The sequence below is a fragment of the Mytilus edulis genome, chromosome 8, assembly GCF_963676685.1.
Source record: "Mytilus edulis chromosome 8, xbMytEdul2.2, whole genome shotgun sequence".
NCBI classification, from domain to species: domain Eukaryota; kingdom Metazoa; phylum Mollusca; class Bivalvia; order Mytilida; family Mytilidae; genus Mytilus; species Mytilus edulis.
Genome location: NC_092351.1, coordinates 39784055 through 39807314, shown reverse-complemented (window position 1 = coordinate 39807314; position 23260 = coordinate 39784055). Strand labels below are relative to the sequence as shown.

The 23260-nt window shown below is 32.5% G+C and overlaps 2 protein-coding genes across 2 annotated transcripts; both read left to right on the top strand.

The window, feature by feature from the left end:
* The first annotated feature begins 318 nt into the window (after positions 1 to 318).
* On the top strand, positions 319 to 5260 carry LOC139485535 (uncharacterized). The gene is made up of 7 exons (XM_071270084.1): positions 319 to 869; positions 1620 to 1781; positions 2455 to 2621; positions 3466 to 3576; positions 3793 to 3925; positions 4396 to 4593; positions 4979 to 5260. Exons 1-7 carry the CDS (start codon positions 344 to 346, stop codon positions 5218 to 5220), a joined length of 1539 nt encoding a protein of 512 aa, XP_071126185.1. The 5' UTR covers positions 319 to 343; the 3' UTR covers positions 5221 to 5260.
* Positions 5261 to 11018: 5758 nt separating this feature from the next.
* On the top strand, positions 11019 to 19351 carry LOC139485534 (small ubiquitin-related modifier 2-like). The gene is made up of 4 exons (XM_071270083.1): positions 11019 to 11161; positions 16763 to 16897; positions 17491 to 17562; positions 18446 to 19351. The coding sequence occupies exons 1-4, from the start codon at positions 11144 to 11146 to the stop codon at positions 18503 to 18505; spliced, it is 285 nt and encodes a 94-aa protein (XP_071126184.1). The 5' UTR covers positions 11019 to 11143; the 3' UTR covers positions 18506 to 19351.
* The last annotated feature ends 3909 nt before the right edge of the window (positions 19352 to 23260 follow it).

Sequence of the window (23260 nt, the reverse complement as noted above, 5' to 3'; positions counted from 1 at the left end):
CAAAAAGAATGAAACTACATGTATATTAATATAAAAAAAACTCTTAAAAAGTCAATATGCAAAAATAATGCATCATATGCATTACTCTGCAACAGAATAGTACAATTGGTAAGTAATAAAGATTAAATAGACTGAAGAAATGAAAACAAAGCACTGCAGTCGAATTTCACGATGCTTTGAAAACAGAAGAACCAAAAATATCGATTAAAGTAGATCGTACTTCAACGATGACCTATATTAACAGGTAATGTATAAGTATGTCCTTCGTGGGAACTGATATTGATAAGAATATTAGTGATCCATTGTCAATGATAAGAAAATAGTGTGTAAGTATAAACATACAATGACAATCAGTCAGGGATTTATTATATTTATTCTCTTGCAATTTGGAGGAGAGCCTGTGGCGTCTGCATCATGTGACTTTACTGGACAGTGCATTTATAATTTGAAAGTCCATCATTGTAACCAAACAACAAACACCAAACGGGAAAGCGATCCGAGTGGTAATTGTGGGTGTGGAGATCTTGAAATCGTACAAGGAGAGACCTACAACTTACAAAGTTCCTTGAGTACCCTGGAAATTCAGTTCAGTGCACTTGTTCAGAGGTATCAAGCAACTAAAGCAAGTATTTTACAGAAACAACAACTACTTGAATACGCTATTTCTGAAAATAAAGCATTAGAATCAAAAATCCGAAATGTCGATTATCTTCTGAATAAAACGACTGAAAGTGTGACCAGACAAACAAATAACTGGAGCAATGAGAAAATCAGGCTTCAGACACAGACTTCTAAGTCTATCAAAGATTTACAGACATGTAAAGCAGTATTGACTGCAGCCAAAACTGACAATGGCCAAAGTATAACAGGTAAGGAAACGATCGTTAATCTATTTCGAGGCAAGCATTTTTCAATAACCTTTAATTGAATTTTAAAATTTCTTGAAAAAATATATTTTCTTTTTTGGAGGAAAATGCAAAAATTAGTTTGTTTCCATTAAAACAAACAACAATAGATTAAAAGCAATATTTTTCTTGTTTCTTAATGAACAAATATTGTTTTATTTTATTTGTGTAAGTCGAAACAGGATGTTTTTCCAATAAACAAACCATGCTCACATCACCGCTGCATACGCACATCACAGATATTTTTCAGTGCCTAAGGTGGGTTTTGGTTTGTGTTTTGTATTTGAAAAAAAAAAACTTCAAATTTTATTCGTTTACCTTAAAATATGCTTTCCATTTCGTTATTGTTGCCTTAACAACTTACACACGCTTTGGATAATTTATTTTATTAGAAAGTGTTTATTTTATACAGATGAGTAGCCAAGTAGCCAGCAGTTCTGTGTTGGCATAAATATCAATTATATGGTCATTCATATAAATTTCATGTTACAAATCTTTGAATCTTTTGAAAAACTAAGGATTTTCATATCCCAGCAATAGATTACCTTAGACGTATTTGGCACACCTATTTGGAATTTTGGGTCATTAATGCTCTTCAACTTTATACTTGTTTGGCTTTATAACTTTTATCTGAGCGTCACTGATGAGTCTCATGTAGACGAAACGCGTGTCTGCATGGCGTATTAAATTATACTAATATCATTAAATTTGCAGATACGTCAAGCAACAAACCTGTTTCCAAGACATTCTGTGGATTTGAGGACAGTAAAAGGTGTGGATATGTAGCAGAGTCAGGATCACACTGGACATGGCAATCTTCTATGTATTCCTCAACAACAGGACCAAAGCAAGACCACACATATGGCACTCCAAACGGTAAACTTTATAAATATCGGTATTACTGTGCGAAAAATACATTAAACTTGATTTTCATTCGCACCATAGTACTTTGTTATACTGGTTTGTCTATCTCCGTCTGTATTTTTATTTTGTCAACCGTCCGTTACTTTTTTTTCATAACATTCAACATTAAACGTTTCTTTAATATGTGCATTATCTTGTACATGATGCCAAGTTTATAATATGTTTGAGCTTTACCGTTTGCTTATCTACTTTCTGTCGCCTTCTTCTACATTGTTTGTTTTATGTATATTCTTTCTTTTAATAGTAAGATCTCGTCTAATGTATGTTGTAACTATCGCGATTTCTGCTAAAAGGTTCATATTATTTAAACTGACATTGTGTATATGTATACATTGGAATTTTAATAGAAATTATAACCTGGTGCACATGTGCAATAAGATATGAGTCCCATTCATATAAACATTATTCACTGACAAAAAATATGCCGTCGATCTAAGTTGAATAGTTAAAACAATCAAGAAACAAGGCAATTATTATACATACAAACGAATCGGATAAATGGATTCTTATTTCATCAAATGACTAATTCTACCTCTTGTTTTCTGTAGGTCATTTTATGATGAATTCCCAAGGTTCTGCGACTTCCTCTAAAACAGCACATTCCTCTATTCTTTGTTTTCTGTAGGTCATTACATGATGCTGAATTCCCAAGGTGCTGCATCATCCTCTAAGACAACTCATACCTCTAGAATAGATTCTCCTCAGTTTACAACCTCCACTGCGGGATACTGTATCAAATTCTGGTACAATCTGCATGGACAAGATATAAAATTTCTCAAAGTATACGCAAAGGTAAATATAGATTAAAATTAAAACAAAAAGAAGAATCTTACTGTACTCTTAATTCCCAATGGTGTTTTGGATATGCCCTACCACATTTTGAGAAGCACTTATAGAAAACATGTTCATTTAAGTTTATGTTTACCTCATCAATATTAAACTGGAAATGTATAGTCCCACCAGTTTTCGAGAACTAAAAGATGGATCGAATTTACCGGCGATATTGGACTGAAAATATGTTATCTGTAAAACATAACATATTGACAATGAGACATTTTTGTAAAAATGTAAATTCACTTCATTCGGAAACTGTATACAGTTATAGTAAATTGTTTTATCCTACATTAGTAATGCTTCAATAACTAACTGAAATATTGCACTTTCTTTTACCAGTTACTAGACTTCTAAAGTTATTATTAAAAAATAATATGGTTTTGGCCATTGCAGTGAACTTTATTGTCATATCATGGAAATATTTGTTTGAAAAGCATGACAACATGATGACGTATTAACACTTTTCCACGTTCATGTAAGACAAACTGATTACACAATAATATGCAAATTTTGTATTTGTACCACTACAATGGAAGAAATAAAAAATAGTCTTATTATCGAAAAGTAAAAAAAATCAATACAGAAGAAAATAACAAAAAATTGATGGTAATGAGTAATTCAATTGAACGTTAAACGGGAAAAAAGACTATAACAATAATAAAAACAGACTTAAACAAGTTGCAGTTACACTCACGAAGTGGGTTTTTGCATGACAAGAAAATGTATTAAATAATGAATAAATTTGAGTAAGTTGAACTTGGAGTGTTGAGATACAATAATGTGAAACCTCTGTATTAATTAGGTTAATGGTGGACTAGGATATCCTGTGTTTACCAAGACAGGTAATGTAGATTCGGATTGGCACCAAGCGCAGATATCATTGGATAATGAGTATACGTCACATCCGTTCCAGGTAACTTCAGTTATTCAGTATAACACATCAATATGATTTATTTGAATTCAATTTTATACCATATGCTTAAAAAGTTTAAAAAAAAATCGCAATGTATGTACTGTTTTAGAGGGAAGTTTTGTTAGCTCGGTTATTTAGAAAACTAATAAACAACTTCCTTTCAAATTTAAAATATATTTAGAACTTAAACTCAAAGTAATGAAATGTGTATTCTAGATAGTTTTTGAGTCAGCAACCAATGCCTATTACACTAACCATTATAGCAGTGGGGGTTATCACCACATCTACTCCTTAGACAAATCTAACACTGCTATAGATGATGTTACAGTGTTTAACACGTCATGCAGTCGTAAGTATTAAAATTATATTTTACACTCCCCCATCACTTCAAAGGTATTTTAACCGTTTGTCATTAACGTGAAAATTTCTGACAAACAAAACAGTGAAACATCAAGCAGAGAGGCCAACAAAATATATTGAATCAAAAGAAAATTTCATAAATCACATTTCAAACAATTTGAGTATATATCTGTCCCTCAATATATAATCATTCACTTAGTATTCTAACAAAGTAATGAAGACTATACCGGTCATCTAGATTTTCCAGCAAATAACAACCCAAAGTTGATTGATTGATTGATCTCTGATTGATTGATTGATTGGTTAATTGATTGATCTCTGATTGAGTGATAGATTGAATGATTGATTGATCTTTGATTGATAAATATATCATGCATTGCTTATTGTTCAAACTTGTGGTTTCAAATCATTTTTAAATATCTTTTATAAGTGTATCAGTTAGTGTTGATATAATTGTAGACATATCTCAGTCATCTCATGGTTCCCATGTACGTCAGAATGGTTCAGATACTTCGTATTACTCCTTTCATGCCAAACCATTGAGCTGGAACGAAGCTAAGACGGCATGTCGTCGAGAAGACAGCCAATCTAGTTTGGTGTCTATCAACAGTCAAGGAGAGCAGGACTATCTTGTAAGAACTATAAAAAACGATGAAGGTAAGTGATTTTTAACATATTGAAATTAGTACAATAATGCAGAAGTGTATACATACTATTCAACTCAACATTATTTATTTTATTCAATCACAGCGAACATCATTACATTTAAAACAGTATGGTGATCTCTCAAGAGCCTGCTCAATATACATACAGCTAGATTTTTGTTCTTTTTAGACATATTTATATCATTGACTTTATATTTAAATCTAATTGTGTTATATTGAGGACATTCAATCAAGAAATGTATCTCCATTTCTTTATTTCCGCTGCAAAATGTACCAAATTTCTCATTAGAGTATTATTGGTCTACCTAGTATTAGTGTTTTTGTAAGAACTTTTTCAAGAACTCGCATCCTAACCTTTATCATGTGTATGTTTTCAGATTTGGCAAATATTGCAAGCTTAGGATTTTATACAGGCGGAAATGATGAAAAAACTGAACATAATTTCGTGTGGACAGACAATGGAGCCCCAGTCACCTTCACCAATTGGCATCCGGGTCAACCAAACAATGTCGGTGGCGATCAGGACTGTTTATTACTACAATACCCAGACACCAACTTTGAATGGGGAGATGTTGGATGTTCTGAAAAACATCCATATATTTGTGAATACCACAACTAATTAAACAGTTGGACCTCACATTAAACTATTTTCAAATTTATGAAGTCTTTTTTTTTCTTATATGTTATACCTATGAAAATATGTGAGAACAATGAGAAATAAAACAAAGATTGAAAAAATATATAGAGAGATCTCACGATATGTCGCTACATAAATGTGAGTAACAGAATCATAGGTGTAGGCTATATAGAAAACCATGCTGGTTAACACAATTTTACAGATACAACTGGAGCATGTATTCCATAACTTGTTTTAGTAGGTAAAGTACACACAAAAATGAAACAGCATCAACTATAATAAATAGTTCACGAAACTTTCAGATTCCAGTTGTCACCTTGTCGAATGTTGTTTCAAAAAACAGCAATGAAAGGTATTACCAAAATATGTAGAATCGATAAGAAAGACAATCACACAGCAATTTTCCTACCTCAAAGAAGGTGTCTAAAGAAGGTTGGCCTCTTTCACGAACAGTTAATATCTAAATGTCATATAGAAGCTCAATAACAAACGACTTGATGTGGTTTTATATATATATAGTACAATTACAAACTGTCTTAATATAAGAACAGTATATCAAATTATCAATCTGTATTCCGACCGTGCAAGGGCTGTATAGCCAGTCAAGGTCGTTAAAAACTTCCATTTGTTGTCAATCTGTATTTTTTCCAAGAAGTCAATGATTCTTAAAACATGTAAGAGTTGAATTGCATATATGAAAGAATGAAAAAAAAACATGTTTTGTAAGTAGGATAGACCCGTTCAAGCGTTCTTAAAAATGCTTGTGACATGTTTTTCTTTAAAGAAATATCCTTTCCCAAAATATTTAAAAAAAAAATGGTGAAAAATGTTTGAAACCCAGAGTGCAAGTTTGTGAATTAACTGCTGATGTTAACAGGTCAACGTTTTGAGTGATACTTTCAGAAAGTATATGCATTTATCATATTTATGAAGCTCCGCCCTCCAAATCCTCCTCGGATCTCTACTAGATTTCGTGTATCGGTTTGGGAGAGATTCCAAGAAGACTAAAGACAGCTGGAAGGCAAAACCAATGACGAAATTGAAGAGAATTGACCAGAAAATATAAATGGAAAATTGTTCTTAAATAATACATTTATTATCACCGGTGCTGGTGGACTGAGCACTACTCTTTGAGTGATTCATTATCGGATCAATTGTCACTTCTCGTTACTGATATGATCAACAACATTCACCTGCATCTTTTATTGTGGATTCCTACTAAAAAGCGCCCGGGAGCGCCCGGTTGAAGAAAAAGCGCCCGAGGAAAAGAAAAAGCGCCCGGGGAAGAAAAATAGCGCCTGGAGAAAAGAAAAGGCGCCCGGGGACAAAATAAAAAATATTTGTTTGGCATGAGACAACTTTGTGTCGATGAAATAAGTTATGAAAATTGATTGATTTTTATGCCCCACCTACGATAGTAGAGGGGCATTATGTTTTCTGGTCAGTGCGTCCGTTCGTCTGTCTGTTCTTTCGTCCGTCCGTCTGTTCGTTCGTCCGTCTGTCCCGCTTCAGGTTAAAGTTTTTGGTCAAGGTAGTTTTTGATGAAGTTGAAGTCCAATCAACTTAAAACTTAGTACACATGTTCCTTATGATATGATCTTTCTAATTTTAAAGCCAAATTAAACTTTTGACCCCAATTTCACGGTCCACTGAACATAGAAAATGAAAGTGCATGTTTCAGGTTAAAGATTTTGGTCAAGGTAGTTTTTGATGAAGTTGAAGTCCAATCAACTTGAAACTTAGTACCTTATGATATGATCTTTCTAATTTTAAAGCCAAATTAAACTTTTGACCCCAATTTCACGGTCCACTGAACATAGAAAATGAAAGTGCATGTTTCAGGTTAAAGTTTTTGGTCAAGGTAGTTTTTGATGAAGTTGAAGTCCAATCAACTTGAAACTTAGTACACATGTTCCTTATGATATAATCTTTCTAATTTTAAAGCCAAATTAAACTTTTGATCCCAATTTCACGGTCCACTGAACATAGAAAATGAAAGTGCATGTTTCAGGTTAAAGTTTTTGGTCAAGGTAGTTTTTGATGAAGTTGAAGTTCAATCAACTTGAAACTTAGTACACATGTTCCTTATGATATGATCTTTCTAATTTTAAAGCCAAATTAAACTTTTGACCCCAATTTCACGGTCCACTGAACATAGAAAATGAAAGTGCATGTTTCAGGTTAAAGTTTTTGGTCAAGGTAGTTTTTTATGAAGTTGAAGTCCAATCAACTTGAAACTTAGTACACATGTTCCTTATGATATGATCTTTCTAATTTTAACGCCAAATTAAACTTTTGACCCCAATTTCACGGTCCACTGAACATAGAAAATGAAAGTGCATGTTTCAGGTTAAAGTTTTTGGTCAAGGTAGTTTTTGATGAAGTTGAAGTCCAATCAACTTGAAACTTAGTACACATGTTCCCTATGATATTATCTTTATAATTTAATGCCTAATTATATTTTTTATCCAATTTCATGGTCCATTGAACACGGAAAATGATAGTGCGAGTGGGGCATCCGTGTACTTTGGACACATTCTTGTTTTTCTAATTTTAGACAAGTTATTTGCAAATTCAGATAATAGACATTTGTAATAAAGCACAAAAACAAGTATGAATGTTTCATTTTAACAATATGAATACTATTAAAATGAAAAATGTAAAGACAACTTTAATTTCACAGATAAATAATAATTCAATCAAAATTAATAGAGTTACACATAATAAAGCAGTACTATACATGTACCGTAGTTAAAACACAGGGATAAAGAGCAGGGGTTTGGTTTAAATTAACAAACTAAGCATTAAAACCCTGATATACATAGCCATAGAAACAGTTTTAGTTTTATAAAAAGATACAATAAATCTGTATCAGTATCTGCATAAAAAGGTGTTCACCACATGCATGCATGCAAATGCGAAAATATTACACCTCAGGCACTGATTATTTTTAAATAACAAAATATACGTTTTGATCGAGGGCAATATCGTTCATGATTCTTCTATATACTCTTATTTATATATATTTACTTACTTATATACAATTTTGAAATCAAATTGTAAAAGTGCAACAACACTTTAGATATAGCATCGTACATATCCGCATTTATATTAAGGACTGTGACAAAACAAGCAATGATTTTTTTTTTTTAGGAAAAAAATTATTGTTTTAAAATATTATTATATGATAATTTTCCTTCTCTGGGCGCTTTTTCTTTTCCCGGGCGCTTTTTAGTACGAACGTTTATTGTTGATAATATCAAAATCTTGATTTTTAAGGAACTAACAACCGAACTCCCACAGGCAAAGTTGACTTAAGGCAGATGTGGTTATTCTTTTTGTGTACTTTTTGTTTGTAAAGTTTCGATAGTGATTAAGAAATTTATATATCACTAGATTACAAATTTAGAATTTCAGTGTTCCTAATGAAAGGCAACTTTCCGAAATCGGCTTCAGATGCACCAAATTGATAAGCCGGTACAGCTGTGAATGTTCATTTTCTAACACTGGTTGGGTTGTTAAAAACCCAAAATTCTCTTCAAATTTAAAGTTGCCAGATATTCGGTATTTATGTAGATTTATAACTATAATCTTCAATTATACACGACAGCAAGTACAACTGATGAAAAAAGTATAACAAAGAGGCTACCGAACTCCAAAGCTGTTAGCAAATTCAAAATTGGGAAGTCCATTAAAACTGACCAAATCAAACACGCCGCCATATTCCTGACTTGGTACAGGATTTTTTTTTTATAGCGCGAGTGTTTTATTATTTTCTGTCCCGTTAATGTATGCAAATCTAGTCCAAGTAATACTTTGTTCTCCGTGTTTTCCTTGTGGTTACTACTTATTGACTATATATATAAGGCAAATATAATTCAATTTAGGCGATTTTCTTGGCATGTATCTTCATCGAAGCGACAAAATTCCATATCCCGCATGATACCAATCCCAATCCCTGTCTATATATGACATTGGTCACGGTGATTGTGGTTATATATATATATCCTCGAGTATCCCTATATCATGTATATGTTTAAAATGTGTCGGTTTTAGAGTTCCTGGTGAATGTTATTACGAAAGGCGCTCCGATCGGACACACCAAATTGAAATGGTGTTAGTCTTCATTATTGAATCATACCATGATGTTTTCTTGGACTGATGAGAAAAGTAAGAAGCTTTTTGAATATATAAGTATTGTTTGTATATACATGATATATGTTAATATTGTATTCCTTTTGTTACACGGTATATATTGTGTCTGAGTGATCAAATAAAGTTGAATTTGGGGAAAGTTTACACGCACCACATGTACATTTGTACATTATTCATGTTATATTGAGAAATAATTTCTAAATGTTTGCCAATTTGCTTGAAGTACTGCAAGTGCCCTTTTTTGTTTGAGACTATAATAACCATTTTATTCCGCTATTTTCGTGATTATCGCTTACACAATTATCTGACGTATTAGACACTGTGTTGATGGGCGGCATGACTTTTACACATTCGATATCATATATAAATATTGGGACATTTGTGTAACAGTACCATTTCCATATATATGTATAAGAACAAAAAATAATTTGAAATTAATCAGTTGAAAAAGGCTTTACTCGTCTGATAGGTACAAATAGAAATACAAAGTGGACGTGGACGTAATCTTCAAAATTATTCTGTACATCGTTAATTCAGTTCTGTAATTAGTATACTGTATCATTTGATTCTTATAATTATTCAGTTCAACATACATTCTTTAAAAAATTTCAAACCATTCTTCTATTTTTTCATTTTTCTCTTTTCTTTGTTCGTTTTGGGTCATTATTCTCTATTCTGTAAAACCATTGTGACCCTCAGCAAGGAATTGTATAGTCTTACTATACAAATCCTTGCGATTTGTACAGTCTTACTATACAAATCCTTGCCCTCAGCTAGCCCAGCTATGACTACACGTGCTATCCGTGACAATCCGCAAGCAAGTTAAAACTACGCATGGAATCTGAACAAAATAAAGTGTGATGCAACTCTGAATCATGTGAATTTAATGGTTGTTAGCATAAAAAAATGTCATTATCGAATGCTTCTTTTATAATGTTACATGTTTGTAATTTAAGTTAACCGTTCCGGTTGATTGTGAGCACATTTTCAGTATGAGGCCCCTCCGCCTTCGAGAAGAATTCGTCATGTTCAAATAAAACGTGAATGATATTGCATTATTATAAATATTTAGCATAACCAATTAATATTATAATAGTGAAAACAAAATAAAATGGGCAAAGGGTTAGGCGAATAGTAAGGTATTTTGGTGAACGTAGGCTATCTCCGGGGTTTTCAGCCAGTTTCCTGACTGTTTGACATGGGAAAAGCGAGGTAACTCGTGTTATACCTTAATCTTAATACTGATATTTACCAATCGGAGCAAATATCACGGAAGATTGAGTGAATCATTATAAGAGGAATAGACCTAGACTTATTCCAATCTTTAACATATCAAATTAAGGCATTTTTTATCACGTTTAAAAAAGTGTGACAAATTGAACCCGATAACCCCGTGACCTACTTTTCAGGTAAGGCTACATTTTACGCTATTTTTTATTGGATGTTATTTTTAGTAACATGAAAATTTCTTTTTATTTGTAAACCAATTTCAAAATTTCAAAACATTACAAAAATCTAAGTAAATTAATCTAACGACTATCTTTTTACACTAATTACAAATTTTGGAGTATTTATATACCTATCTAACACGCCGTGGGTTTTATGAAAGAAAAAATATTGGCCAATCGAAATCCGTTTAATATTGGGGTTAGGGGAAATCTGGCATTTCCTTTGTGCGCCATATTCCATTTTCGATTAGGAGGTCTGACTGAAAAGAAGTCTGTAGACTTTGTTTTTATTATAAATTACAATGTCAGACGATAAAAAGGTAACAATCAAACCATGTTATAAACCAAACATTCCGTTTGTCCTCTAACTGATTTTCATTAATTTTAATTTCAACGTGAAAGCAAATTTACTTCCCGCGCACATTTTAGGTTTAACCGGCATGGGTCTGAAAATGGCCTTTGCAAATATTATTTATTATTATATCTGAACGGTGTATTTATTTATATTTTTTATTTTGAACACATTATATTGTGGTGAAAATGAAAAGACGATCAGCTTATACATCGATGTGTATTTTTGTCGAATGTATCAAAACATTCATGTTTTAAAAAAAGGGGGAGGTAGTATTTTGAAATATTATGCTATAAGTATGTTTACGTAGTTATGAACTCCTTCTCTGTCCATGTGCAATTCAAACCAGTTCAAATATTTACATGTGCTGTTAGTTATACACTACACAACAGTTACACACATTCCATTGTAGTTGATCATGTGTAATCGCACTATTAATTTGCTCCTGAGTCCTGTCCCCTAATTGCTCATTTCCCAAAGTTCTGTTAGATTCCAAATACCAGTTTCTTTGAATCAATGTTTGTTTTCAAAGAGGTCAGTTCTGCTGAATTTGCAAACTGATGCAATTTCTACTTTCAATTTGTTCCATGATAATAAATGATTTCAATTGGCTATTTCTAAATCATGTATCGTGTAGTTATCTGTTCTGGATAGTAATCGGTTCTCAATAGCAATGTGTGTGTTTTAAATAAAAGTAATTTATGAAATCGCACATGTTTTCAATTTGTCAGCATTTCAGGGACAGAATAAAAACTAGCTTCAAGCAAGCATTAATTTCAACATTTCTAGTTTTCAGACATTTTACAACATTAAAAATAATAATTCCGATTTCAACCTACTTTTCCTTATTCCCAAAACAACCCCAACTTCATCCCCTCGGTTCATGAATAGCACATTTTCTAATGTAATCAAAAACTTATCTCGAAAAGAAGGTCATCAAGTCCACATACGTAATATGTAAAGTAAAATTATATCCGGGTGAAATTTGATCCGGAGGAAAACATGTCACAGTAGTTGTTGTTATTTTTTTATCCTGAGGAAAATATTTTCCTGGGATATTTTTTCCTTTGCCGTGAAATTCTATCTGGGTAGTTAACTTATTGAATAGTTATTAGAAAAAAACTTGTCCTTTAAAAATACTATGAAATAATAATAGTGTATTTGAAATAAAGCGAAATTGTTAAAAAAAATGTATTATAATGAGAAATAATTTCACAAATTATCCTTGAAAAAATGAAACATAAGGAAGAAAACCAGAAGTTATTTCAAAGATCGTAATTGTGAAAATAATATCATGATTAAATAAGGTTAGTGAAATACATGTAAAAGTGAGTTGTTTTCAGATCTCAGTACAAATATAAATTTAAAAGTAAGGTAGAAATATAGTTGCATTACTACTGCATTAACAGCAATAGAAGAATTTGATTATGATGATATGTTTAACTATATAAATAGTTTTGTCTGGGGACAGAGATGTAGTTGTTGATTATATGGAAATCAGATAAATCATACCATAACAATATATTGGAACAAAAGCATGCTTAACAGCTGGATAGTTTTTACCTGTGAAATGTTATCTGTCTTATTAAATCAAGTTGTAAGTCATCTTTTTATATAAATGAATTTATAAAAAATAAGATTCAAGGAAAAATTTCACTATAAAATAGATTCAGAAATATATTATATTAATATCTTTAAAATATAAATTGCTCATAATTACCTCCCTTTGATAAATTATGCAAATTTAGTCTACCTTTGTGCAACATTTTATAATTATAGTCGGCTATATGTATTGATTGTGAGTAACTTTCATAGTAGTTAATGGGACTCTATTTCACACGGTTCTGTGAAATATAGTACGGCAAATATATACCGGTACATACTATCCGCATAACACAGAGATTTTCGCTCCTCTGGAAAAAATCAACCTGTGAAATACCATGCCTGGAAAAAAAATACCGGGACAAATTATCCTCAGGATAAAATACCACAGAGGAAGAAATAAACCGTTACAAGTAATACACAATTGTAAGATCTTGTGTGACGTCGCTATGGAAAAAAATCTATGGAACGCAGTTTGGGCCATATCTTATAAACTACAAAATTTAATTCAATTCAATTATCGGAAAAGTAATGCCCTTAAATATTGTTACTGTAACAGTAAAATATTAATAACAGCTGTGACAACATCTAAGAATTGGTTCAATAATTAAAAATCATCTAAAATTTATTAAAGATTAATATTCAATGCATATTTTTCACCTTGAGTGATAATTCCTAGGATATTGGTTAAAGATGCCTTAATTGATCGATGCCGCTAATATTTATAGAAAAAATATGTTTTCTAGAGACAAAGGATTGATCATTGATACTTTTCTTCAATTTGCGTAATTTTATATCTTATTAATATCAAACATGCTTACCATACTATACTTTTCACACCTATCGAGCAAAATTGAGCACAACAACAGATGTTTTGATTTTTCTTGATTTACGCAAGAGGAAATTGTGAGGATAATAGAAAATGAATAAAAATATCTACTTAATTAACACAATCAGCTTTGACCACATTTATTTGAGGCACTGGCCCTACGGAGCCAAAGTTTGTTACACTATCCAGAACCGATAACACCAGGATATTTCACTGGAAAAGACTACCAATTACGCATTGTATTATGACATCATTTTCAGGTAAAAGGCATGTCTGTATCTCTGCACTATTAAGTCCAGCATTTTCATGAGTATAGTTAAATCTAAATTCTGGAAGTACATATCTCAATGCCTGTATGACTAACTTATAAAAGGGTGCTCAAATTAGATTTTTTCTTTCTGGAAAATATTGTGCAGTGCAGCATCAAACTTTCCACTTTCGCTCTCAACATGTACTGGAAATGAAGTTTCCTATATTTTGTTCTCGTGTTGATTTAAGTTGCATGACAGATTTATACTGTATTTGCGAACTGGCATATTTTTCAGATGAACCAGAAGGGCCGTGTCAGCTGTTGATATCCGTCTCCAACTGTCCATCCTAAATCTTTTTCACAAAATCTTTGAAACTAAATAACCTGTCTCAACCAAAATTTTTGTGATTGATGTTTAGGGTGTCCAAAATAAATTCTGATACATTACATCACAGTAACATGAAGGTTATCATCCCAACCAGTGTGACATATGTGCTCAAAACCCGGGTGTCAAAATGAAAAAATTGAGCATCCACTTTTTTCTGATACTGAAATATTGGTGGCTCAAATAGAATTTTGATGTCCTCAACTAATAAAAAAACATTTCTTTACTTCTTTCCCATTCATGCATCATAAACCATCCTTCACAAAATCAGTCTGAATTTTTTTTTCACATTTAAAAAAAAACATATTTGTATACCACCATTTTTGCATTTTTGATATGCGTACAGTTAAAGAAACCCGACACCAAGACCATTATATTAATAGAAATTTAGAAATCCATGGTTTAATCATTGAATTTTGCACTTTTCTTTTTCATTGACACCTTTAACACTCATACCTTGAATATTTAATGTAATCAATCTATCTTCTCCAAAGCAGAGCAGCAAAATATGTCTACTTAATTTTGGTGAAGTATACTGGAAGAAATTTGAAACTGATTTTAATACAAAGATTTGAATGAAATAAAACTATTTGCAAGATTGCTAGAAACGGAAATGAACAAAATCTTAAAGCCTATGCATTTTGTATTTAACAAAAAGGAAAAAATCAGGACTGGAAATTTGTAAATGGGTGTTTACCATTTAAACAATAACAGAATTCAAGCTCCTACATGTATTATCCTTCTGTTGCCCTTATATTTTATCATATTTATAACTGTTCTGGTCACTCATTCAGGGCTTTCAATAGAAGGCGGTAGGCGGCGATTTTCGTCGTCTACTTGAAGGAAATCCGCCGCCTACTTTGCTCAAAATTGTAAAATTAAAAAATCAATAAAAATGACTGAAGGGGAAATTTACGCTGTTGACACAACCAGGGGATTTCCGATAAAGTGTGGTTGATATTTATAACCTTTCCCTATCTACGTGAAGTGACCCGAGTAGTCACGAACGCCTAGGCTGGGATCGCTATCAACAAGGAGAGTAAGGCGAAAACTACTGGAAGTAGAAACCAGCAGAAGGCACCCGAACACCGTCCGTAAACAGACTCCTGATTGGTCAATTTACAACCGGTTTTCTTAAACGACCTACGATTGGTGTAATTAATAGGCGTGTACGAAAAATGAGTAAACGAAAACAAAGTGACATCAGTCAATGGATTAGAAAAATACAAAAACAAGGTGCTTTATAAATATTGAATGGAAATACAACTTATTCAAAGGAGAACACTGTATATTTTCACAAAGTTAAAATAAAATTAAAAACAAACAAACGCCAATATAAACAACGTACAGCCACTGACCCACGACACCGATCCCACGTTTGTTTTAGATTCAAATCCTATTACATAGAGTGAACTACATGGACATGTTCCTTTATAACTATGTTGGCTTTGTATTAAAAATTAAATAAATTGGTGTCGCAATCTTCTTTTTTTTTGTATCTGTATTAAGCATCACTGTCAAATTTGGGGCCACTTTAGGGTCTTAAGTCTGACTTCAATGCACAATACAACGATGTACTCACACTCAATGCCCATGTCAAGGATCATATAATTTATTATCCTGTAAAGGATTTGTCTGTCTCTGCTGTATCTACTGAACTGAATGTTAATGTCCCATTGAATTTATATTCTTTTTTCCCTGAACTCATAGAATTTTAATCTAATGACTATTTTTTCAATTGTTATTCAAAGAGCACAATAATCACAAAATTATTAAGGGGCAAATAATAATATTTTTTTTAAAATAAAATTTTAAATGTTTTTTTCAGAAAATCAATATTTTTAGAGGGGTGTGAATCATCAGAAGGGTCAGTAAGCGAACAGCAAACACATATATTTGTAATTTAGGCCAGCCTCCTGATAGTATTAATTCATAAAGCGCATTGACTAATTTCCTATATTATAAAAAGGGATTTCAATAGTGCTATAATTGTACCAAAATATAGTGGTCCCCTCTTCTATTTCAGAACTTCTTGAGTTCAAGTATAATAAAATTTCATTAATGAATAAATATGATTGGATGTGGATCTTTCCCTATATTATCACCATGTCATTGCTATTCTCAAACAACTTCAAATACAAGCTTTAAGTTGAAGTCTGGATCAAATGCATATATAAATGTAATCAATATTTACAGAAAATCCAACCATGCTACAAATTTTAATCAAACATTTACATTATCTTCATTAAAAAAATGATGTTTTGAGAGGACTGAAACAGGGTCCAGGAGACTCCCAGAATGCAGGATTTTGCACCATTTTAAAAAAAAATTCTGGGGCCCTTGAGCGGGCCCCAGACCCCCCGCCGTAGGTTCGACGAGCAAGCTCGTCGCCGCGGCCGGCTTCGCCGTCCGCATTCATGGGACTCTTATTTTTTGGTTTTATCCTTCTACTCCTAAACTTATTGAAAGCCCTGCTCATTGGTATTTTTTTTTTGTATTTCAGATTGAAGATGTAAAACCAGAAGGTTCTGAACATATAAACTTAAAAGTAACGGGTCAAGATGGCAGTGTGGTACATTTCAAAATTAAACGCAACACACCATTACGGAAACTGATGTCTGCATATTGTGATAGAGCTGTAAGTCTATTATATAGTATTTGAAATAATTATGACTACACATGTACTGGAACAGCACAATGTAATTTGAAAAGAGATCATGGTTTCCTTGTATGTACTGCACCACATATAACACATTCTACATTTGTAATATATCATCAGATAGCACCATGTTAAAAAGTAAAGTGCTATGGACTTGATGCACATACTCACAAATTGGTAAAAATCGTAACCCTCGGCTAGCGAAGATGCTAGTAACCATGGTAACTGAAAGGTGGTTAAATAAATGTTTATATAATATAAGTGTCTTTTTTAATGCTCATCAAAAATTTATATATTAATCAGAAAAAAAAGTGTGAAAATCTGCCCTACATTCACTAAATTATAAAATTCAGAATGGAAATGGGAAATGTTTTTCTATACATATGTATATTATAATCTTAAAATTTGTTACTGTACTTAAAATGTATGTCATATAAGTTACATAACATTGAACATGTACTCAATATAGTGTAGATACGTATATAACAATTACTTTGCATCCTATAATTATTAGTAGACATATTTTCTTTTGAGATTGTAGTTAAGTCTACTTGTTGATTTTCTTTTGACAGGGTTTAAAAATGGGAGCAGTAAGATTCAGATTTGATGGAAATCCAATAAATGAAACAGACACACCCTCACAGGTAATATTTATTATAGACCCAACATAAATTTATGTTGCCTGTCTCCATACCTACAATACTAATTACCACAAAATTTTAATCAAAGGTCTAATAAAACTATGGTTATTTAAAATTATGTGTGGTCTTTTGTGGTAATTTCTAGGAAACGCCTGCTTTCTATCTTCAAACACAAGAACTGCTTGTAAATGATTCTAGAACACTTCACAATTGTTAAAATAAGTCTAAATCACACAAAAAATAAGTTTGAAACTTGTGTTTGTTTAAACTGGAATTTTGAATACTAGTAGCATGTGTAAAAGAAGAAACAAAATAACTCTATAGTCTGCACCCCTGTCTTGCAGGTTCAATTTTGATCTTTCAAAGTTGCCATTTTGTAAAATTTATTAGACTGGTCCCGCGGAGTTACTTAATACAACGGAAATTATTAATGTAGAAATAGTAAACCAGTCTATGATCATGTGATCCGAAGTGAAAAATAAGCGGGAAATTTGAAAAAATTACGGAAAAAAATATAGCGACGCTCTTGCGTTGGTTAGCGCCGCGGTCAGTGTAATAGAACAGCGGGAAATTGTGATAGCCCTGAAAAGCACAGCGCTAAAACGGCCTGGGGAGAATACTGAATTATACACTAAAGAGCAATATCTCTTCCACATGAAAGACACCCGTGTAGATTTTCGAAAAAGAGTAGACTAATGACTCTACAAGGCAGCACTCCCACCAGCAAAGAGGAGACAAATTAATACAAGTTGCAATTGTTTCCAATCCACTATAAATAAATGTTTAAACTAAACACAATACACTGGCATATTTATCTGCTAGGATTTGCTTAGTCTTGTGTTATCTCTTTATGTAATTAATAATGATATGTTTCTTTCAATTTCAGTTGGACATGGAAGATGGGGACTCGATAGACGTGTTTCAGCAACAAACAGGAGGACTTTGAATATTATATGTTGTGTTTTCTGGTCATGCTAAAAATATCATTGTCAGTCATACACATCAAAAGTTGTAAAGTGAAATGGACGCTTCAGTGAGGAGGCGAGAAGTGTAAATTATGTGGATTTTTGTACAGATTGTTTTAAACTCATCACACTTCATTGTCATATCATATTGAGAAAGAATGATGTTATTTTTATGGCATTTGACCTTATCATGTTTAGGTATCTAATTCTTCAAGGAATTGGTTCAGATTCGAGCTATATATATTTCTAAAATAAGAAAAAATATGCCAAACTGTTGTTAGTATGGCATTTACAACTTCAATTCTGTAAAACAATGTTTCATTTTTAAACAATAATTGCAATGTTTTTAAGCAAGACAGGAAATGTATCCTTATCATTGTCTTTGAACCATAGTTCAGTTATTCTGTTTTAATAAAGAAAAAATCTTCTGGATGTGCTTTTCTAAAAAACAAAATTACAAGTTTTTATACGACCGCAAATATTTTTTGAGTTTGTTTAATGATGCATGTCAAAAGTTTAATTAATAAAAGAAGAAACACCAAAGTACAGGTTTTTCATATAGAAATACAGTTTAAAAAGTTAAACGGTTGTATCAAGACTTTAGGGAAATGAATTTTAATCATTTTAACTGCAGTCACCAGTAGAGTGTTGTCGATAGATTTATGAAATTGAAATTTGAAAGTTATCATAGCTTTACATGTCATAGTCGTACATTAACATTATTTTCATCATAATACAGGTGTATTTTTAACTTTGACTGTCATTGAAACATTGTTATTTACATGTAAAAAAAAATGTAGGAAAAAATAAAAATTTTGTCAGAATAATTTTCAGTGTGTGTTTGAAATTACGCCAATACAAGGTTTTAAACTGCTAAATTTATATTCCTTAGTAAAGTCTCCAGCTCTTAAAAGTTCTCCTGGATTGACCTTTAGTTATGTTCCATTTGTTCAAATTATCAAACAATTAGAACTATTCCTTTATATTCATTGCTTTCTAACCCGATAACATTGGAATACTTTGTGTTTGAAAACTGCTTTTCAATCATGTAATAATAAAATTGAGAATGGAAATGGGGAATGTGCCAAAGAGACAACAACCCGACCATAGAAAAAAACAACAGCAGAAGGTCACCAACAGGTTTTCAATGTAGCGAGAAATTCCCACACCCGGAGGCGTCCTTCAGCTGGCCCCTAAACAAATATATACTAGTTCAGTGATAATGAACGCCATACTAATTTCCAAATTGTACACAAGAAATTAAAATCAAAACATATAAAATGTGATTTGATTGCCTATGAGACAACTCTCTACAAGAGACCAATTGATACAGAAATTAACAACTATAAGTCACATAGTTTGGTATACTGAATATTAAGCAAGCAACACTCAACTCTAGCTTTGTAATACCTTTGAAAGTAATTTAATTTAAGATCAAAATATGTTGGTTGTAACTTTTCTGCAAATTCCAGTAAGATATACCGTTTAGGAAATATGTGATGATTGCCAATGAGACATCTATCTTCCAAAACAATATGTGAACTGGAATATATAGGATTTGACATGATCAAATATTCACACAACCCAGTCTACAATGGCATAACAACACAACACAAAAATAGAAGAAATAAAGGCATAAGATATTATGGACTAATCCGATCAATACAAGCAATAATACAACTGAAAAAGACATAAAATGCCTAATCTTAAAGTGCCTGCGATCACTTAAATTTTCAATAATCTAATTGCCATTTTCTCACATCATGAAATAGGAAACAAAACTCTCAATGGCAATGACTAAACTGCAAAGATGTTATACTTGTACAATGGCAAAATACAAGACTGATTGATAAGACCTCTACCATTACAGTGATTCACTGAAGATTTAATCTATCTTGCTATTGAGAAGAAAATGTGTGGCTCTCATTAAGATCAGATGTCTTGTTAAATAAACCTCTTCAAATTCAGTGTGAACATGGACAATGGGAAAACTGGAAACCAAGGCCATTAAATAAACAAATATTGCAGTCTTCAACAATCTGCCTGTTTCTGTAACATAACTTTTTTACAAGTTTGGGTTGTTAGCTCTAAGCTAAACCTCTTACGTGAAGGGTCAGGTTTTTCTGTCAGGATGTTCCTTCCCTTAGACAATTGCTGTTACTGAGGTTACGAGCTCCATCTACTCAAAAACAGCACTCCATTGGACCCCAGAAGGTAAAAGAAAGAGAGGAAGACCCAAAATGACATGGAGAAGAACTGTAGAGGCAGAGGCTAGTAAATACCAACAGACATGGGGCACACTACAGAAAACTGCCAACGACAGACAAAAGTGGAAAATCTTCGTTACTGCCCTACACGCCAATGGCGTACAAGGGCAGTAAGTAAGTAAGTAAGGAACAATCTGCCTACCAGCATCTAAAAACTTAAATACTTTTAGGATCCTATGATTTTGTTTTTTTGATGCACACATAAAAATTTCATTGGCTGATGTAATTATTACAGAACACAAATAAGAAAGGTGTGTTGTCAAATCCTTGTAAGAATACATTGAACTTGGGATCTGTATTTCAATCAGATTGTCTTGACCAATATGTGAGATCTAAATGGCTTAATGGTGACCGACAAAAAAGCTGTAGTTGATCTCAATGATAGATACCAGGATTGAAGTTTTGTATTTGCGCCAGATGTGTGTTTGGTCTACAAAAGACTCATCAGTGATGCTCGAATCAAAAAATGTTACTGAGGCCAAATAAAGTAATAAGTTGTGGAGCATTGAGGACAAAAAATTCTTAAAAGTTTTGCCAAATACAGCTTGGGTACTTTGTAATCTATTCTGAGGTAGAAAAGCCAGTTTTTTTAATGATAATTCATGTCAACTTAGAAGTTCTGATTACTGGGCAAAATATAAACTCCACCAGCAGTGGCAACGGCCCAGTGGTTGTTAAAAAATCACCATAGATACCACGTATTTGCGCCAGAGGTGCGTTTCACATATAAGAGTCCTGTTTGTCTTCTTATATATATGTATTTGCAAGATCGAATTTCTTAGGACTTGGTAGTTGACACTTGCTATTTAAATTCATGATCCGACTAATCCAGTTTCTAACACCACAATTTCGGTTCCCCACCCCACCTTTAAAACTGAAAAAGGCTGGATTTTTTTTTATCCAGATACTGCATGATCTTTAGCAGATGCCATTTAAATTTTATCTGAACAAGTTTTTGGGTTTCACATACCAAATAATGAGTCAAACAGTTGCTAACATCCATGTCCTTTGGTTACTTGCGACTAGTTTCCTGATTACCATTTGAACTACATATTCATTTATTGTAAATTGCAAAGATAATTTAGCAACATAAGATTAACACATAAGTAATCAAAATTGTTAACTCAGAATACCAAAGGGAGAATAAAAACTCAGTAGAACATAGACTGAAAAAAATCATGGCAAATATAAATGAAAGATAAACAAGTCTAAAAACATTGCATAAAAGAACTAAAACTCGAGACAAGAGGCTGTCACAACGACAGCAAACCGGATTTATTTACATTTATTTGTGTCCTGGCAATATCACAAGAACCATTACTGATGAATGGTGAAAGTGAAAATCATCAATATCAAATTTGACCTCCATTTTGTCATCAGTATCAACATTTTGAAATAATAATATTTGAAAAGCTTAGATTGAATGGTTCATGAGTAAATGCAACAACGTAAATGGAAACACCATTTTACGATCTTTCAAGAACCATAACTCCTGATCAGTAAAAGTCAAAATCGACATTATGGAACTTGACCTCTATTTTGTCATCAGTAACAACATATTAAAATTTCAAAAGCTTTGGTTGAATGGTTCATGAGAAAATGCACGGACACGACGGGAAACACCATTTTTCAATCTTTCAAGAACCATAACTCCTGAACGGTAAAAGTCAAAATCGTCATTATTGAACTTGACCTCCATTTTGTCATCAGTAACAGCATATTAAAATTTCGGAAAGCTTTGGTAGAACAGTTCATGCATAAATGCACGGACACGACTGTAAACTCCATTTTTCAATCTTTCAAGAACCATAACTCCTGAACGGTAAAAGTCAAAATCGTCATTATTGAACTTGACCTCCATTCTGTCATCAGTAACAACATATTAAAATTTGGGAAGCTTTGGTAGAACAGTTCATGAGTAAATGCACGGACATGACTGAAAACTCCATTTTTCAATCTTTCAAGAACCATAACTCCTGAACGGTAAAAGTCAAAATCGCCATTATTGAACTTGACCTCCGTATAGTTGTCAGTAATAACATATTAAAATTTTAAAAGCTTTGGTTGAACGGTTCATGAGTTAATGCACGGACAACATTTGATTGCCGCCTTTCAAGAACCATAACTCCTGAACGGTAAAAGTCAAAATCGCCATTATTGAACTTGACCTTCGTATAGTTGTCAGTAATAACATATTAAAATTTTAAAAGCTTTGGTTGAACGGTTCATGAGTTAATGCACGGACAACATTTGATTGCCGCCCGGCCGCCCGCCGTACTTCCCAAATCAATAACCGACATTTTTGTCACAAAAATCCGGTTAAAAAAGGAACCCCACCAGAAAATCATGATGATTCAAGGTGTTGCAGAAGAGTGAACAGATCCTGCTTTAAATGTGAACACCAATTGTGTTGCTCATTGTAAATACATATTACCATCAAGTCTCAATAAATGTATTCACATTCTAGGA

Bases quoted from the DNA above. Each gene is read 5' to 3' on its own strand.
- LOC139485535 (XM_071270084.1), top strand. From the start codon at position 344: ATGACAATCAGTCAGGGATTTATTATATTTATTCTCTTGCAATTTGGA. The intron at 1,782-2,454 runs GTAAACTTTATA...TGTTTTCTGTAG, and splicing joins CACATATGGCACTCCAAACG to GTCATTACATGATGCTGAAT. The intron at 3,577-3,792 runs GTAACTTCAGTT...TGTGTATTCTAG, and splicing joins ATACGTCACATCCGTTCCAG to ATAGTTTTTGAGTCAGCAAC.
- LOC139485534 (XM_071270083.1), top strand. The intron at 16,898-17,490 runs GTAAGTCTATTA...TTCTTTTGACAG, and splicing joins CTGCATATTGTGATAGAGCT to GGTTTAAAAATGGGAGCAGT. The intron at 17,563-18,445 runs GTAATATTTATT...TTTCAATTTCAG, and splicing joins AAACAGACACACCCTCACAG to TTGGACATGGAAGATGGGGA.